The 18028-nt window shown below is 45.3% G+C and overlaps 1 protein-coding gene across 5 annotated transcripts in view; it reads right to left on the minus strand.

Annotated features, from left to right (window-relative positions):
- Positions 1 to 18028, minus strand: part of kif13a (kinesin family member 13A) — a 167348-nt gene that overhangs the window by 132535 nt on the left and 16785 nt on the right. For all 5 annotated transcript variants that reach the window (XM_055654640.1, XM_055654622.1, XM_055654631.1 and 2 more), the window contains exons 4-5: positions 17569 to 17749; positions 609 to 696 (exon numbers count right to left, since the gene is read on the minus strand). In XM_055654640.1, coding sequence (XP_055510615.1) covers positions 609 to 696; positions 17569 to 17749 — 269 coding nt within the window. The remainder of the gene's footprint in view (positions 1 to 608; positions 697 to 17568; positions 17750 to 18028) is intronic.

Consider the following 18028-nt stretch of genomic DNA (forward strand, 5'->3'; position numbering starts at 1 on the left):
GGTGTGGACCCAGCAGGGGTGGCGTGGGCCAAGCGGGGGTGGCGTAGACCCAGCGGGGGTGGCGTGTGCCCAGCGGGGGCGGCGTGGACCCAGCGGGGGTGGCGTGGAACCAGCGGGGGTGGCGTGTGCCCAGCAGGGGTCAGCGAGGGTAGCGTGGACCCAGCAGGGGTCAGCAGGGGTGGCGTGGGCCTGGAGGGGGTGGCGTGGGCCCAGTGGGGATGGCGTGGGCCTAGCGGGGGTGGCATGAGCCCAGTGGGGGTCAGCAGGGGTGGTGTGGGGGGAAGATGACTTGGGCCCCGGCGGCAGGGGGAGGCAAGGGGAGCGGGCTCCGCCGCAGCGGCGACTGGTGTTGGAGTTACAGCCATTGGGTTCAGATTCAGCCATTCCCGCCCGGGACGAGAGAACAGAGAACTGGCCGTTTCCAAAGTGGAAACGTTGATTTTCTGATTTTCTTTTTTTTTTCTCTCGATTTTTTTTCTTCTCGATTATTTTTATTTATTTTTTGGTGACTTTTTCTCTTAAGGGAAAAAAAGGGGGATGCGGTCGCACCCAACGCACCCCCCCTTCTGACGGCCATTTTGTAGTATAGATTGAATCCAAGCACTCACTTCAAAACACGTTACAGCCAACTGCGACAGGCCGTCCACATACGGTCCCAACACTTTATGCTCTCGAACCTTCAGCGAGTGCCGGCTCCTGAGAAAAGAAATTATTTTAAATTATTTACGTTTAAAAAAAATATAAATTCTAAAAAGAAAAAAAAATCATCTGCGCTTAAAGGATAAATTGTATTTTTGACCGATTCAGCAAGACTAGATCTAGATTGTAGAAGTGAAGCAAATGTTGTAGCTGAGCAGAAAATGTAGTACAGACATCATATGATAAAGCAAAGTGAATCGTTGGATTATTAGTCAGCTACCTATGGAGTTTGAGTTGAGTTTCGTTGTTGTCGCATGGACCAAGGTACTGTTAAAAGCTTTTGTAACGTCATTAGGTTGTAAGTGATAGGAGCAGAATTAAGCCATTCGGCCCATCTAGTCTACTCTGCCATTCAATCATGGCTGATCTATCTCTCCCTCCTAACACCATTTTCCTGCCTTCTCCCCATAACCTCTGACACCTGTCCCAATCAAAAATCTATCTATCTCTGCCTGAAAAATATCCACTCACTTGGCCTCTATAGCTTTCTGCAGCAACGAATACCACAGATGGGGTACTGAGCTTAGATGATCAACCATGATCATATTGAAAGGCGGTGCTGGCTCGAAGGGCCGAATGGCCTACTCCTGCACCTAATTTTCTATGCTTTTATTCTCCTCCCTCTGACTAAAGAAATATCTCCTCATCTCCATCCGAAAAGAACGTTGTGTAATTCTGATTTTGTTGGGTGTTAACCCCGTCAGCGGAAAGACACTACATGATTATAATCGATCCATTTACAATGTACAGATACATAAGTGAATAAAGTTTAGTGCAAGGTAAAGCCAGTAAAGTCTGAACAAAGGCAGTCCCATGGTCACCAATGAGGTAGATCGCAGTCCAGGACTGCTCTCTAGTTGTGGTAAGATGACACTTGTGTGCAGCTTGATTGTAGTCATGTACAGTACGATTTGATTAGATAGCATGCACCGTTTTTCACCGTATCTCAGTACATGTGACAATAATAGACGAATACCAATATTTGCTTACATTTATTCTGACAGTGAACTTTGCATCCAGACAGTTGCTGAAGAAACAAGGTGACACTAAAGTGGATGGTACTGCAGAGGATGCTAAAGTGGGCGATATTGTAGATCATGAATATACAAAAAAGCTGGAGAAACTCAGCGGGTGCAGCAGCATCTATGGAGCGAAGGAAATAGGCGACGTTTCGGGCCGAAACCCTTCTTATAGATCATGAAGATGGTTATCAAAAATTACCGCGCGCTCTTCATCGGCTGAGCAAGTGGGCTGAGGAATGTCTGAGGAGTTTAATCCAGGTTAGACTTTAGAGATACAGCGCAGAAACAGGCCCTTCGGTCCACTGTGTGCAGGCCAATCAACGATCACCCAGTGCACTAGCATTATCCTACACACTAGAGACAATTTACAATTTTTACCAAAGCCAATTGACGTACAAACCTGGTTTTTTTTTTTGGAGTGTGGGAGGAAGCCAGACTGGGCACCTGGAGAAAATTCCTCGCGGTCAAAGGGAGAAGGTACAAACTCCATACACACAGTGCCTGTAATCATGTATTGTCTTTCCGCTAACTGATTAGCTCGCAACAAAAGCTTTTCACTGTACCTCGATACACGTGACAATAAACTAAACTAATGTGAGATGGAGAAGATTTAATACAAACATGAGTGGTACCATTTTCACTTAGGGTTTATGGAAGACTCTGCTAAAGGATGTAGCTGAGTCAGGTACCATAGCATTTAAAAGAAACTTAGATAATAGACAATAGACAACAATAGGTGCAGGAGTAGGCCACTCAGCCCTTCGAGCCAGCACTGCCATTCAATGTGATCATGGCTGATCATCCACAATCAGTACCCCGTTCCTGCCTTCTCCCCATATCCCTTGACTCAACTATGTTTAAGAGCTCTATCTAACTCTCTCTTGAAACCATCCAGAGAACCGGCCTCCACCGCCCTCTGAGGCAGAGAATTCCACAGACTCACAACTCTCTGTGTGAAAAAGTGTTTCCTCATCTCCGTTATAAATGGCTCACCCCTTATTCTTAAACTGTGGCAAAAGGTGGATGGATAGGACCTGGATAGGAAAGGTTTTGAGGAATATGTGGCAAATGTGGCCATATGGGACCAGCATAGATGGGGCATCTTGGACAGCATGGGCAAGTTAGGTTGAAGATTAGGTTAGGTAAGGGGAGGTGCAGCGAGACCTGGGTGTCCTTGTACACCGGTCACTGAAAGTTGGCGTGCAGGTACAGCAGGCAGTGAAGAAAGCTAATGGAATGTTGGCCTTCATAACAAGAGGATTTCAGTATAGGAGTAGAGAGGTTCTTCTACAGTTGTATAGGGCTCTGGTAAGACCACATCTGGAGTATTGCGTACAGTCTTGGTTTCCTAATTTAAGGAAGGACATCCTCGTGATTGAGGCAATGCAGCGTAGGTTCACGAGATTGATCCCTGGGATGGCGGGACTGTCATATGAGGAAAGATTGAAAAGACTAGCCTTGTATTCACTGGAGGATGAGGGGGATCTTATAGAAACATATACAATTTTATAAAAGGACTGGACAAGCTAGATGCAGGAAAAATGTTCCCAATGTTGGGCGAGTCCAGAACCAGAGGCCACACTTAGAATAAAGGGAGGCCATTTAAGCCTGTGAGAAAAAACTTTTTCACCCAGAAAGTTGTGAATTTGCAGTGGAGGCCAAATCACTGGATGGATTTAAGAGAGAGATAGATAGAGCTTTAGGGGCTAGTGGAATCAAGGGATATGGGGAGAACGCAGGCACGGATTATTGATTTGGGACAATCAGCCATGATCGCAATGAATGGCGATGCTGGCTCGAAGGGCCGAATGGCCTCCACCTGCACCTATTTTCTATGTTTCCCGCTGGATAACTCTATGAAATGTTATTCATCAAGATACATTTGAGTTGATTCTATCGGGTGCAGCCACACTATAACAAAATCCTGGAAAGATTTATGATCATCTGCACTAATATTGGCATCTCTTCTTGTTGGTTTCCAAAATATCTAGAGACCACCCACACACTAAAAACTGGTGCAACCCAACTGGCAGGCCCAGAGGGGCCTTCCTTGTGAAGGTGAGATTGCATTGTGACAAGTGTAGCTTATTGGTCCTAACGAGGTGTACAAGTCATGAGGGCAGATGCACACAGTCTCTTGCCCAGAGTAGGGGAATCGAGAACCAGAGGACATAGGTAGGGAAAGGTAGGAACCCGAGGGGTAACTTTCTCATGCAAAGGGTGGTGGGTGTATGGGGTATGAGCCCAATGCAGGCAGGTGGGACGAGTATAGATGGGACACGTTGGCCGGACTGTGCAACTTGGGCCTGTTTCCACGCTGTAACATAGAAACATAGAAACATAGAAACATAGAAATTAGTTGCAGGAGTAGGCCATTCGGCCCTTCGAGCCTGCACCGCCATTCAATATGATCATGGCTGATCATCCAACTCAGTATCCCGTACCTGCCTTCTCTCCATACCCCCTGATCCCCTTAGCCACAAGGGTCACATCTAACTCCCTCTTAAATATAGCCAATGAACTGGCCTCAACTACCCTCTGTGGCAGAGAGTTCCAGAGATTCACCACTCTCTGTGTGAAAAAAGTTCTTCTCATCTCGGTTTTAAAGGATTTCCCCCTATCCTTAAGCTGTGACCCCTTGTCCTGGACTTCCCTAACATCGGGAACAATCTTCCTGCATCTAGCCTGTCCAACCCCTTAAGAATTTTGTAAGTTTCTATAAGATCCCCTCTCAATCTTCTAAATTCTAGAGAGTATAAACCAAGTCTATCCAGTCTTTCTTCATAAGACAGTCCTGACATCCCAGGAATCAGTCTGGTGAACCGTCTCTGCACTCTCTCTCTATGGCAATAATGTCCTTCCTCAGATTTGGAGACCAAAACTGTACGCAATACTCCAGGTGTGGTCTCACCAAGACCCTGTACAACTGCAGTAGAACCTCCCTGCTCCTATACTCAAATCCTTTTGCAATGAAAGCTAACATATCATTCGCTTTCTTTACTGCCTGCTGCACCTGCATGCCTACCTTCAATGGCTGGTGTACCATGACACCCAGGTCTCGCTGCATCTCCCCCTTTCCCAATTGGCCACCATTTAGATAATAGTCTGCTTTCCTGTTTTTGCCACCAAAATGGATAACCTCACATTTATCCACATTATACTGCATCTGCCAAACATTTGCCCACTCACCCAGCCTATCCAAGTCACCTTGCAGTCTCCTAGCATCCTCCTCACAGCTAACACTGCCCCCCAGCTTAGTGTCATCCGCAAACTTGGAGATATTGCCTTGTAAGATTCTATGACTTAAGTATTTGGTTATCAGTAACTATTTCTCTTTATCTGCAATACATCCAAAGATGTGCAAAATTACCACTATAGGCGACACCGCTCAACGTAAACATCCTGAGCATTGAATCTTACGTGACACAGAATTGAATGGAAATACTCAGAGGATCAAAGTGGAGAAGAAAATGAAGCTATTCTTCCTGAAAAAGCTCCGTTCTGACAAAAGGTCATCGGCCTGAAACGTCAACTCTGCTTTGCTCTCTTGTGATGCTGCCTGACCTGCTGTGTAAACCTTCTTTCGGACTCCCAGCATCTTGCTCTGGATTTCCCTATGTCCCTGTGTTTTCCTCAGCACTTATAGATAGCTTTAAAATGAAGAGTTATGCCATCCTGTTGTTTGAGAACAGCAATTTCCAACCAGCAAGACGCTACCTCTTGCGCACAGTAATTATCAAGACTAAAACCAAGTAATTTGCCAAAAATAAAGTGCTCTTCCTCTGTAAACAAGACATAGGACGGCATGGTGTCGTGGCAGTAGAGTTACTTTACAGCGCCAGACACCCAGGTTCGATCCTTGCTACGGGTGCTGTCTGCATGGAGTTTGTACAATAGTCAATAGACAATAGGTGCAGGAGTAGGCCATTCAGCCCTTCAAGCCAGCACCTCCATTCAATTCAGTACCTCGTTCCTGCCTTCTCCCCATATCCCCTGACTCCGCTATTTTTAAGAGCCCTATCTAGCTCTCTCTTGAAAACATCCAGAGAACCTGCCTCCACCGCCCTCTGAGGCAGAGAATTCCACAGACTCATCACTCTCTGTCTCCGTTCTAAATGGCTTACCCCTTATTCTTAAACTGTGGCCGCTGGTTCTGGACTCCCCCAACATCGGGAACATGTTTCCTGCCTCTAGCGTGTCCAAACCCCTAATAATCTTATATATTTCAATAAGAATCCCTCTCATCCTTCTAAAGTACACAAGCCCAGCGACTCCATTCTCTCAGCATATGACAGTCCCGCCATCCAGGGAATTAACCTTGTGAACCTACGCTGCACTCCCTCAAAACAAGAACGGGACTTGATACAAGCAGGGTCACGGGAGCTGAGGTTTTGACGGGATGAAGCTGAAGGAGAATGAAACTGGCCTGCGGAATAATTGAATCATCAATCCCAGAGTATTAAAGTCGCAGATGTTGATTCACACAAGTTAAGGCAGGGCAGTGCCAGATGAAGTGATGCAGGTTGTAGCATGCTCAAGGTCACAGACAAAATGTGTAGGAAGGAACTGCAGATGTTGGTTTATACTGAAGATAGATACAAAATGCTGGAGTGACTCAGTGGGACAGGCAGCATCTCTGGAGAGAGGGAATGGGTGACGTTTCGGGTCGAGACCCTTTTTCAGACAGGAGGGTCTTGACCTAAAACGTCAACCCATTCCTTCTCTCCAGAGATGCTGCCTGTCCTGCTGAGTCACTCCAGCATTGAGTGTCTAGCAAGGTCATAGCCAAGTTGTCCACATCAAGTGTGATTCCATTTTGAATGGTTGGATTGGGTTTCAGGCAGTGGGCAGGGTGAATGTGGTAATCAGAGGCCAGTAGGTGGAGCTTGTGATGGAGCTGAATGTGGGAGCTTCCACTTTCCCGATATTCCGATAACGGGAGACATCTACTTATAATGGGAAAACAGTCTGACAATTGGTACATGAAAGGGTCAAGTGGTGTGATACAGTACTGGTTGGCGGCACAGTGGCGCAACAAAAGAGTTGCTGCCTCATAGCGCCAGAGATCCGTGTTTGATCCTGAAAATGGGTGCTGTCTGTGCGGAGTTTGACCGCGTGGGTTTTCTCCGGGTGCTCCGGTTTCCTCCCATGTCCCAAAGACGTGCGGGCATGTAGGTTAATTGGCCTCTGGAAATTGTCCCTTGTATGTAGGAGGAAACGTGCGTACAAATGATCAATGGTCGGTGCGGACTCGGTGGACCGAAGGGCCTGTTTCCACGCTGTACCTCTAAACTAAACTAAGCTACTGGTTTTGCTTTTGGATGACATTACCATGGAACAACCAATCGAATAGATGTCGGGGATTATGGGGAGAAAGCAGGAGAATGGGGTTAGGAGGGGGAGATAGATCAGCCATGATTGAATGGTGGAGTAGACTTGATGGGCCGAATGGCCTAATTCTACTCCTATCTTTATGATCTTATGAACTTGTAGCTGAGATCTCCACTGATCTCAGCCCAATCTGACCTTCACTTCTGTCCACACTCAGCTCCCTTTATTGCCTTCCATGAGTAAACACTTTTTCACACAGAGAGTTGTGAGTCTGTGGAATTCTCTGCCTCTGAGGGCGGTGGAGGCCGGTTCTCTGGATACTTTCAAGAGAGAGCTAGATAGGGCTCTTAAAGATAGCGGAGTCAGGGGATATGGGGAGAAGGCAGGAACGGGGCACTGATTGGGGATGATCAGCCATGATCACATTGAATGGCAGTGCTGGCACGAAGGGCTGAATGGCCTACTTCTGCACCTATTGTCTATTGTCTATTTTAATGTTCATCTGCTCACTTCAAATGAAGTCTATAAATGTTGGAACCCCGTCTTCAGAATGAAATCTCCTGCCCCATTTCAACCAACAGAACTGCATAAATATACCCATAAATCTCGTATAACAATGTTGCCACAACTAGAGAGCAGTCCTGAACTACTGTGTATGAAGGAACTGTAGATGCTGGTTTAAACCAAAGATAGACACAAAATGCTGGAGTAACTCAGCGGGACAGGCAGCATCTCCTTTTAGAAGGAAAATGGGTGACGTTTTGGGTCAAGACTCTTCTTCAGAGTGAATCACGGGATGGGGAGATACAGAGATAAGGAAGTACAAGGTGTGAAAAAGAGACAAAGAGATGGGGATCATGGGAAATGTAGAACAGATGACGTTTCAGGTCGAATCCTGAACTACTATCTATGTCATTGGAGACCCTCGGACTATCTTTGATCAGACTTTACTGGCTTTTCCTTGCACTAAACGTTATTCCCTTGTCATGTATCTATACACTGTAAATGGCTTGATTGTAATCGTGTATTGTCTTTCTGCTGTGCGGAGAGCACACAACAAAAGCTTTTAGCTGTATCTTGGTACATGTGACAATAAACTAAACTTATCCCAACAAAACCAAAATAATCGGTACAATGCTTTGCCAAACCATATGAGTCAACATTTTTTAAGTAAGTTGCAAGCCAGTTGAATTTTCTTGGAACCATGGTTCATACTGCCAAGATGGTAAGCAAATATCCACATTACAGTTGGCAACGGAAGAAGGTTTGCAACTTGAAATTCTTATATATACATCAGAACTATAACACAATTCTTCCTTCATTAAAACACAAGTGCCAGGCTCAACAATGAATCTGGCATGTGTGCTTGCTTGCAATATGCTTTAACACCAACTGGGTTTCAGGGTGTGAATAGGTGTGGAACTTTTGTGGTCTGCTGTACATACTGTAGAATGCTGTTGAATATAAAAACAGGGATGTAATGCTGAGGCTTTATAAGGCGCTGGTCAAATCACATTTGGAGTATTGTGAGCAGTTTTGGGCCCCACATCTGAGGATTGATGTGCTGGAGTTGGAACGAGTCCAGAGGAGGTGGACTCGAATTATCGCAGGGATGATTGGGTTGACATATGATGAGCATTTGACAGCACTGGGCCTGTGCTCGCTGGAGTATAGAAGGATGAGGGGTGACCTCATTGAAACTTCCCAAATACTGAAGGGCCTGGATAGAGTGGATGTGGAGAAGATGTTTCCACTAGTGGGAGAATCTAGAACCAGAGAGCATAAACTCAGAATAAAAAGGTGTATGTTTAGAAAGGAGATGAGGTGGAATTTCTTAAGTCAGTGGGTGGTGATTCTGTGGAATTCAATGCCACAGACGGTTGTGGAGGCCAAGGCATTGGGTGTTTAAGGCGGAAATTGGCAGATTCTTGATTAGTACGGGTGTCAGGAGATTGGCAGATTTTGATTAGTACGGGTGTCAAGTGTTATGGGGAGAAGGCAGGAGAATGCGGTAGAGAGGAAAGATGGGACAGCCATGACTGAATGGCGGAGTAGACTCGACGAGCCGATTGGCCTGCTCTACTTCTGTCACATGAATTTATACCCATATTTTATACACTGGACAAACCTGCTCGCTTTAAATAAAAATAATGTGATTTTACCCGGTGATTTCTGATGCTTAGAAATAGCAGCAATTTTAAGTACTTTATTGTTCCATCAATCATTTAATAAAAGCATCAATTATTTTGTCTCACATGGTGTTATATTCTTCTGGCCCTCCTTGTTTGTATTTCAGATTGTGAAAACTCAAATATTTGCTTTAATGAGTCATGAGAGACATTGACAATTCACATGCAGTGAATTCAGAGGTCAGCGGACAATTCAGTTTAAAATGCATGCATCGTATGAGTGCACAACTTGGAGATCACGCACGGTAGATTAAACACAGTGGCAAGGCTATGTTCAGTCTTAGTTTAGTTTAGTTGGTAGTAGTTCTGGTTAGTTTAGTTTAGAGATACAGCATGGAAAAAGGCCCTTCAACCCACTGAATCCTTCCTGACCAGCGATCCTCACTCACTAACGCTATCCTACACACACTAGTGACAATTTACAATTATACCAAGCCAATTTACTTATAAACCAGTATGTCTTTGGAGTGTGGGAGGAAACCGGAGATCCCGGAGAAAACGCACGCAGGTACAAACACTGTACAGACAAGGACCCATAGACAGGATCGAACCCCAGTCTCTGGCGCTGAAAGGCCACAACTATCAAAGGGATTTACCCTTTGAGTCACTGCCTCAAAATGGCTGCCAGCATCTTCAGAGACCCACACCAACCTGGCCACACATTTCATCCCTGCCATCAGGAAGAAGGTGCAGGAGCCTGAAAACTGTAACATCCAGGTTCAGGAACAGCTTCCTCCCTACAGCCATTAGGCTATTAAATACTATAACCTCAAATAAGCTTTGAACTGCACAGACTGTGTGTTTCTGGGTGGGCTGTACGGGTTTGAAAACAATGTTTTGAGCTGTAAATTTGTCAACATTACGATGTGGGTGGGAATCAAGGAGGAAAATAAACTTTCCCAAAGCTATCCCACTCTGGGGGATTTTGAGCAAAGTAATTTCTCTTTTACAATGATAATTTTCTGGCTATTTTCTCTTCATGGAGATTGTGGTCACAGCAATAAGGGCTCCAGGAACTCGGCCAACTCCACACACACTGCCCAATATTAAGCAGTTGGTGGCGAGGTCACCTCTGCACAACAGCAGACTGAGTGAATATATCTTGAACATAACCTTTTGAACCAGGAGGGATGCAAGAGGAATAGTTTACAGTGGAGGAAATGAAAGCACAGTTTGTTTCAAGACTTCAATGCCAATGTATTCTTCAGAAATTGGGGGAGTCCAGAACCAGGGGCCACAGTTTAAGAATAAGGAGTAAGCCATTTAGAACGGAGACGAGGAAATACTTTTTCTCACAGAGTGTGGTGAGTGTGTGGAATTCTCTGTCTCAGAGGGCGGTGGAGGCAGGTTCTCTGGATGCTTTCAAGAGAGAGCTGGATAGGGCTCTTAAAAATAGCGGAGTCAGGGGATATGGGGAGAAGGCAGGAACGGGGTACTGATTGGGGATGATCACCCATGATCACATTGAATGGCGGTGCTGGCTCAAAGGGCCGAATGGCCTACTCCTGCACACATTATCTATTGTCTAAATCACAGAACTGGAAAAAATCCCTGAACAGAAATATGCTAATGAATCTAACGAGTTTTTAAAAGCGAATCTAATGAGTTTTTAAAAGCTAAACGAGAAACCTGAGAGGTAAAATTTTCCACACAGAGGTAAGTGGGTGTATGGGACGAGCTGCCGGATGGGGAAGTTGAGGCAGGCACTATCGCATAGGACATGTTTGGAGGGATATGGGCCAAACGCAGGCAGGTGGGACTAATGTAGATGGGACATGTTGGTCGGTGTGGGCAAGTTGAGCTGAGGGTTGTTTCCACACTGTATCATTCTATGACTCCACGCTGCTTCTGCTGCCACATCCTGCAACTAACCAAAAGTGCCCACACTCCACATAAAGAAACTAAGCGTCCTAAACACAAAATCCACTGAATGTTTTCAAGAGTGTTAGAAATAGCTCTTAAGGCTAAAGGAATCAAGGGTTATGGGGAAAAGCAGGAACAGGGTACTGATTTTGGATGATCAACCATGATCATATTAAGTGGCGGGGCTGGCTCAAAGGGCCAAATTGCCTACTCCTGCACCTATTTTTCTATGTTTCTATGTAAATTGTATTGTATTGTATTGTATTGTTGTAACTCAGTGGGACAGGCAGAATCTCTGAAGAGAAGTGATGTATAGCGTCACAACGGGGATCTCTGGCGTCACAACGGGAACCCGTCAGCCGTGTCTGCGCCGTTGGGGGCTATCGGTGAGTGGTGGAATATTGCGTTGGGGGACGGAGACCCAACGGGTCCGCGCTTGTAGTTTATAAAACTGCACGGTTTGCACCTTGTGAACATTAAAATATTTATTGATGACTTAACCACAAATAAGAAAATGGATAAACCTTGTGCCCCTTGGCATGGGAATTTAATTTCCATTATCACAAATATGCAGCAGTCTGAAAACAAATGAACGCACCACCTGTAACGATGTAACGCTGAGGATCTATAAGACACTGGTCGGGTGGCATTTGTCATATTGTGAGCAGTTTGGGGCCCCATATCTGATAAAGGATCTGTGTACTGCTTCATCAGATTGGGTTCAGTTCTGGGCACCATGTTATAGGAAAGATATTGCCAAGCTTGAAAGGGTTCACAGAAGATTTACGAGGATGTTGCCAGGACTAGAGGGTCTGAGCTATAGGGAGAGGTTGAGCAGGCTGGGTCTCTATTCCTTGGAGCGCAGGAGGATGAGGGGTGATCTTATAGAGGTGTACAAAATCATGAGAACAATAGATCGGGTAGATGCACAGAATCTCTTGCCCAGAGTAGGGGAATCGAGGACCAGAGGACATAGGTTCAAGGTGAAGGGGAAAAGATTTAATAGGAATCTGATGGGTAACTTTATCACACAAAGGGTGGGGGGTGTATGGAACAAACTCAACAAGGTAGTTGAGGCAGGGACTATCCCAACGTTTAAGAAACAGTTAGACAGGTACAAGGATAGGACAAGTTTGGAGGGATATGGACCAAACGCAGGCAAGTGGGACTAGTGTAGCTGAGACATGTTGGCCGGTGTGGGCAAGTTGGACGAAGGGCCTGTTTGCACACAGTATCACTCTTACTTTAGCTTGGAGACACAGCATGGAAACATACCCTTTAGCCCACCAATTCAGCACCAACTGGTGATCACCCCATACACTAGTTCTATCCTACACACTAGGGACAATTTACAGAAGCCAATTAATCCAATAACACTACCAACATACTAGGGACAATTTTGCAATTTACAGGAGCCAATTAGCCTACAAACCTGTACGTCTATGGAGTGTGGGAGGAATCCAGAGCCCCCGGAGGAAACCCACATGGGAAAGCGTTAAAAACTCCATACGGACAGCACCCAAGGTCAGGATCAAACCCGGGTCTCTGGCGCTGTAAGCAGCAATTCTACGGCTGCGCCACTGTGTCAGATACCAGAACAAAGAAAGATCTGCAGTTATACAGCTCTTTTCACAACCTGTCGATATTCAAAGGTATGTTACAGCCAATGATGAACTTGTAATAAAGGTTACGGAGTCATAGAGTCATCAGCCTATGTCTTCATGTGGGAAAGGTCACAGCTCCGACAATCACATGAAGCGCAGTGCGTCACCCACATGACTCCAAATGACACAGAGACACTTTTAAAATTATGCCATGAAATCTTTTACACTTGAGAGGTTGGACAACCTTGGTTAGACCTTGGTTTAACTCTTCTAGAAACATAGAAACATAGAAATTAGGTGCAGGAGTAGGCCATTCGGCCCTTCGAGCCTGCACCGCCATTCAATATGATTATGGCTGATCATCCAACTCAGTTTCCCGTACCTGCCTTCTCTCCATACCCCCTGATCCCTTTAGCCACAAGGGCCACATCTAACTCCCTCTTAAATATAGCCAATGAACTGGCCTCAACTACCCTCTGTGGCAGAGAGTTCCAGAGATTCACCACTCTCTGTGTGAAAAAAGTTCTTCTCATCTCGAATTGTCGAATTCACCGGCGACAACCTACGGCATCCTGGTGACAACTACGACAGCACCTACGTCAAGCTATGCTCATTGGCATCAAACCCAAGGTTGCCACTGTTGCCGAAAATGTTTCAACATTCTGAGGCTGTATCGCTCAGCATTTCCTTGTTCTGGGCTGAAGCATCACCTTGGATGTTAGGGTCTGCAGAGTGGATTGTGCACTCGCAGTCTGACTCAAGTTAGAATCCCGTCCAGCTTTCTCACCGACCCCCTCACCTCACCACAATCTGTCTGAAGGAGGATCCCAAGCAGAATTGTCACCAGTTCATGTTTTCCAGAGATGCTGCCAGACCCGTTGAGTTATGGGCCTATCCCAATTAGGCGATTTTTTTATGTGACTCAAGGCGAATACGACAATGGAATTCACCAAAGTCAGCACCGGCGACAACCTACGGCATCCTGGTGACAACTACGACAGCACCTACGTCAAGCTATACTCATTGGCATCAAACCCAAGGTTGCCACTGTTGCCGAAAATGTTTCAACATGTTCTAAATCCAGCGGCGACCAGAAAGACGCTATGACCCTTTGCGCGACTGAGGAGACGACTCACGACCATACAGGCGACACCCCGGCAACCATGTGGCGACAGCCTAGTCACCTGTAGTCGCCTAGGAAAAAAATCTCCTAAGTGGGACAGGCCCTTTACTCTGGCACTCCAGTAATAAGTCATAGGAGAAGAATTCAGTCATTCGGCCCTGAGTCTACTCCAGCATTCACTCATGGCTGCTTTAACTTTCCCTCTCAACCCCATTCTCCTGACTTCTTCTCTAACCTTTGACACCCTTACTAATCAAGAATATGTCAATGTCCATTTCAAAATAGCCATTGACTTGGCCTCCACAGCTGTCTGCGACAATAAATTCCACAGATTCACCACCCTCTGACTAAAAAAAAATCTTTCTATTTTTAGTTTTTTTATAAAATCATTTTGAGGCTGTGACCTCTGGTCCAAGATTCTCCCACTAGTGGAAACATTCTCTCCATATCCAGGCCTTTCACTATTCGGTAAGTTTCAATGAGGTCACCCCACATCCTTCTAAACTCCAGTTGAGTACATGGCTAGTGCAGTCAAATGCTTATCATACGTTAACGATCCCCGGGATCATTCTTGGAAATCTCCTCTGAACTCTCTCCAATGCCAGCACATCCTTCCACAGATATAGTCATAGAGTGACATAGTGTGGAAACAGGCCCTTCAGCCCAACTTGCCCACGCATTATAAACATTATGGAGGGCACTACATGAGGTGCTGTTCCTCCAATTTGCGCTGGGTCTCACTCTGACAAGGGAACCTCTGCCTCACCAGCATCTGCAGTTCATTCTGTAGCTAGGCTCAGGTCCAATGCAATCTTTAAACTAGCCCATCGATGCCACTGTCCTTATGCAAATAATGAATAATGATGAGTCAGTACAGGAGAAAGATCGATAATCGGCTTTCCATGTGCCAGAACAACAAGAGAGTCCAGAGCTGCAAGTGGAAAAGTGCAAAAAAGATGATTCATTTATCATTCCTATCCATTCTACCCCTCCTACTTTTCACCGTCAGCTTCAAGGTGAACAATAGCTGGTGGTGCTGGAGATGGATAATTTCTTGCATCAGGATATGAGTAATATTGTGGGCTTTCAATTGCACCACCAGGAATGGTCCCAACCCCCAAAACGTCGCCTATCCATATTCTCCAGAGATGCTGCCTGACGTATTGAGTTACTGCACCACTTTGTATCATTTTGTGTTCTTTACTAAGGTTTCGTGTGGCATTATATGAATCTGATCCAAATATTACTTGTACAGATATTCAAGTTCATGTGATAGGAGCAGAATTAGGCAATTTGGCCCATCAAGTCTACTCTGCCATTCAATCAGCACTGATCTATCTTTCCCTCTGAACTACATTCTCCTCCATTTGGTAGATATGCCATTTATTGGCCATTAAATGCCATTAAATATGCCATTTAAACACACCTGAGCAAATACAAATGCCTGTGAAGCCATGTGTCCTAAATATTATGGTGCCCTGAAATGGGAGGAGTATGTATAAACACAGCTGTCATTTCTTCATGGTGAAACCAATATGTATAAAAATACCCTTTAATAAAATCTGACAATGTGCACTTTAACCACATGTGATTTTGTTTTCTATTACAAATCTCAAATTGGGGAGTAGAGAGGCAAATAAATAAATGATAGGTCTTTGTCCCAAACATTATGCAGGGCACTGTAGTCCCTGCCTCAACTATTTCCCCTGGTTCCAAACACCCACCACCCTTTGTGTGAAAAGGTCACCCCTCAGATTACTATTAAATCTTTTCCCCTTGACCTTAAACCTATGTCCTCTGGTCCTCGGTTCACTCACTCTGGGCAAGAGACTGTGCATCTACCCGATCTATTCTTCTCATAATTCTATACACCGCTATAAGATTACCCCTCACCCTCCTGCACTCCAGAGAACAGTCCCGCCCTACTCAACTTCTCTCTATAGCACACACCCACAAGACATGGCAACATCCTCGTAAATTTTCTCTTCACCTTTCCCAGCTTGACAATATCTTCCCTATAACATGGTGCCCAGAACTAAACACAGTATTCTAAATGCAGTCTCACCCACATCTTATACAACTGCAACATGACCTCCCAACTTCTATACTCAATATTTTCACTGATGAAGGCCAATGTGCCAAACTCTTTTTTGACTACTTTATCTACCTGCAACTCGTCCTTCAAGGAACCATGCATCTGCACTCCTAGATCCCTCTGCTCTACAACACTCCCCATTCACTGTGTAGGTCCCGCCTATGTTAGACTTCCTGGGGTCCCAAAAATGATCAAAATATTCCAAATGCAGTCTGACCAGTGCCTTATAAAGCCTCAGCATTACATCCTGTTTTAATATTCTAGTCCTCTTGAAATAAATACTAGCATTACATATGCCGTCCTTACTTCTGATTCACCTTGCAAATTAATATTTTAATAAAGGTGCAAGTCCCTTTGCACCTCCGATTTCCGAATCCACTTACATAGAAACACAGAAACATAGAAAATAGGTGCAAGAATAGGCCATTCGGCCCTTCGAGCCTGCACCGCCATTCAATATGATCATAGCTGATCATCCAACTCAGTATCCCATCTCTGCCTTCTCTCCATACCCCCTGATCCCTTTAGCCACAAGGGCCACATCTAACTCCCTCTTAAATATAGCCAATGAACTGGCCTCAACTACCTTCTGTGGCAGAGAATTCCACTCTCACCACTCTGTGTAAAAAATGATTTTCTCATCTCAGTCCTAAAAGACTTCCCTCTTATCCTTAAACTGTGACCCCTAGTTCTGGACTTCCCCAACATCAGGAATAATCTTCCTGCATCTAGCCTGTCCAACCCCTTAAGAATTTTGTAAGTTTCTATAAGATCCCCCCTCAATCATCTAAATTCTAGCGTGTACAAGCCGAGTCTATCCAGTCTTTCTTCATATGAAAGTCCTGCCATCCCAGGAATCAGTCTGGTGAACTTTCTTTGTACGCCCTTTATGGCAAGAATGTCTTTCCTCAGATTAGGAGACCAAAACTGTGCACAATACTCCAGTTGTGGTCTCACCAAGACCCTGTACAACTGCAGTAGAACCTCCCTGCTCTTTGCTATGAATGCTAACATACCATTTGCTTTTTTCACTGCCTGCTGCACCTGCATGACTACTTTTAATGACTGGTGTACCATGACACCCAGGTCTCGTTGCATCTCCCCTTTTCCTAATCGGCCACCATAAGATAATAGTCTACATTCCTGTTTTTGCCACCAAAGTGGATAACCATTTAGAAAACAGTTAGGCCTTTATTCCTGCGACCAAAATGCATGACTCCACACTTTGTTGCACTGCCTTCCAACTGCCTCTTCTCTGCCCAGTCTCCCAACCTGTCCAATTCCTTCTGCAGAGTCTCTATTCCACCTACCTTTGCATCATCCACAAACTTGGCCGCGAAGCCTTCATTTCTCTCATCCAAATCGTTGATGTAAAACGTGAAGAGTAGTGGCCCCAGCACCGACCCCTGCGGAACTCTGCTAGTCACAGGCAGCCAACCAAGGAACCCATCCAATTACCAGACAACAATAACATGTGGCTGATACTTCAATAGTAAAGGATTTTCAGTCTGAGATGTGAGTTAGGCTGCTTAATTCCACAATGAAAACGTGCACAGGACCACGGTGGCTACAGGGGCATGGTGGCCACACCACCCTGCCCACACACTCCCAAAGGCAAGACAGCATCTCAGTTTGTACTCACCCTTTAGGATCAAGTAGATCTCGAACTTTTTCATTATAGATCTCCATGAATGACACTTCCACTTTAAATGTGTGAGATTCATTTTCCTCTTTGGAGACTCTCCCAAACAGTGCACCGCAGAGTCGAGGTATAAGGCCTGGTACATCAACACTGCCCATCATCGAGAAAGACTTTCCTGAGCCTGAATACGAATTTTGTAAAAGTAAAGAGTTATTCTTGGTGCAGAGAAATATGTGTGTTTTCGCTTTTATTAGTTTTAGAGATACAGCCTGGAAACGGGCCCTTCGGCCCACCGCGTCCGCACCGACCAGCGATCCCCGCACATTAACACTATCCTACACACACTAGGGACAATTTACATTTACACCAAGCCAATTTACCAACAAACCTGTACATCTTTGGAGTGTGGGAGGAAACCGAAGATCTCGGAGAAAACACTCAGGGGAGAACATACAAACTC

This window comes from Leucoraja erinacea, chromosome 2 (genome assembly GCF_028641065.1).
Source record: "Leucoraja erinacea ecotype New England chromosome 2, Leri_hhj_1, whole genome shotgun sequence".
NCBI classification, from domain to species: Eukaryota; Metazoa; Chordata; class Chondrichthyes; order Rajiformes; family Rajidae; genus Leucoraja; species Leucoraja erinaceus.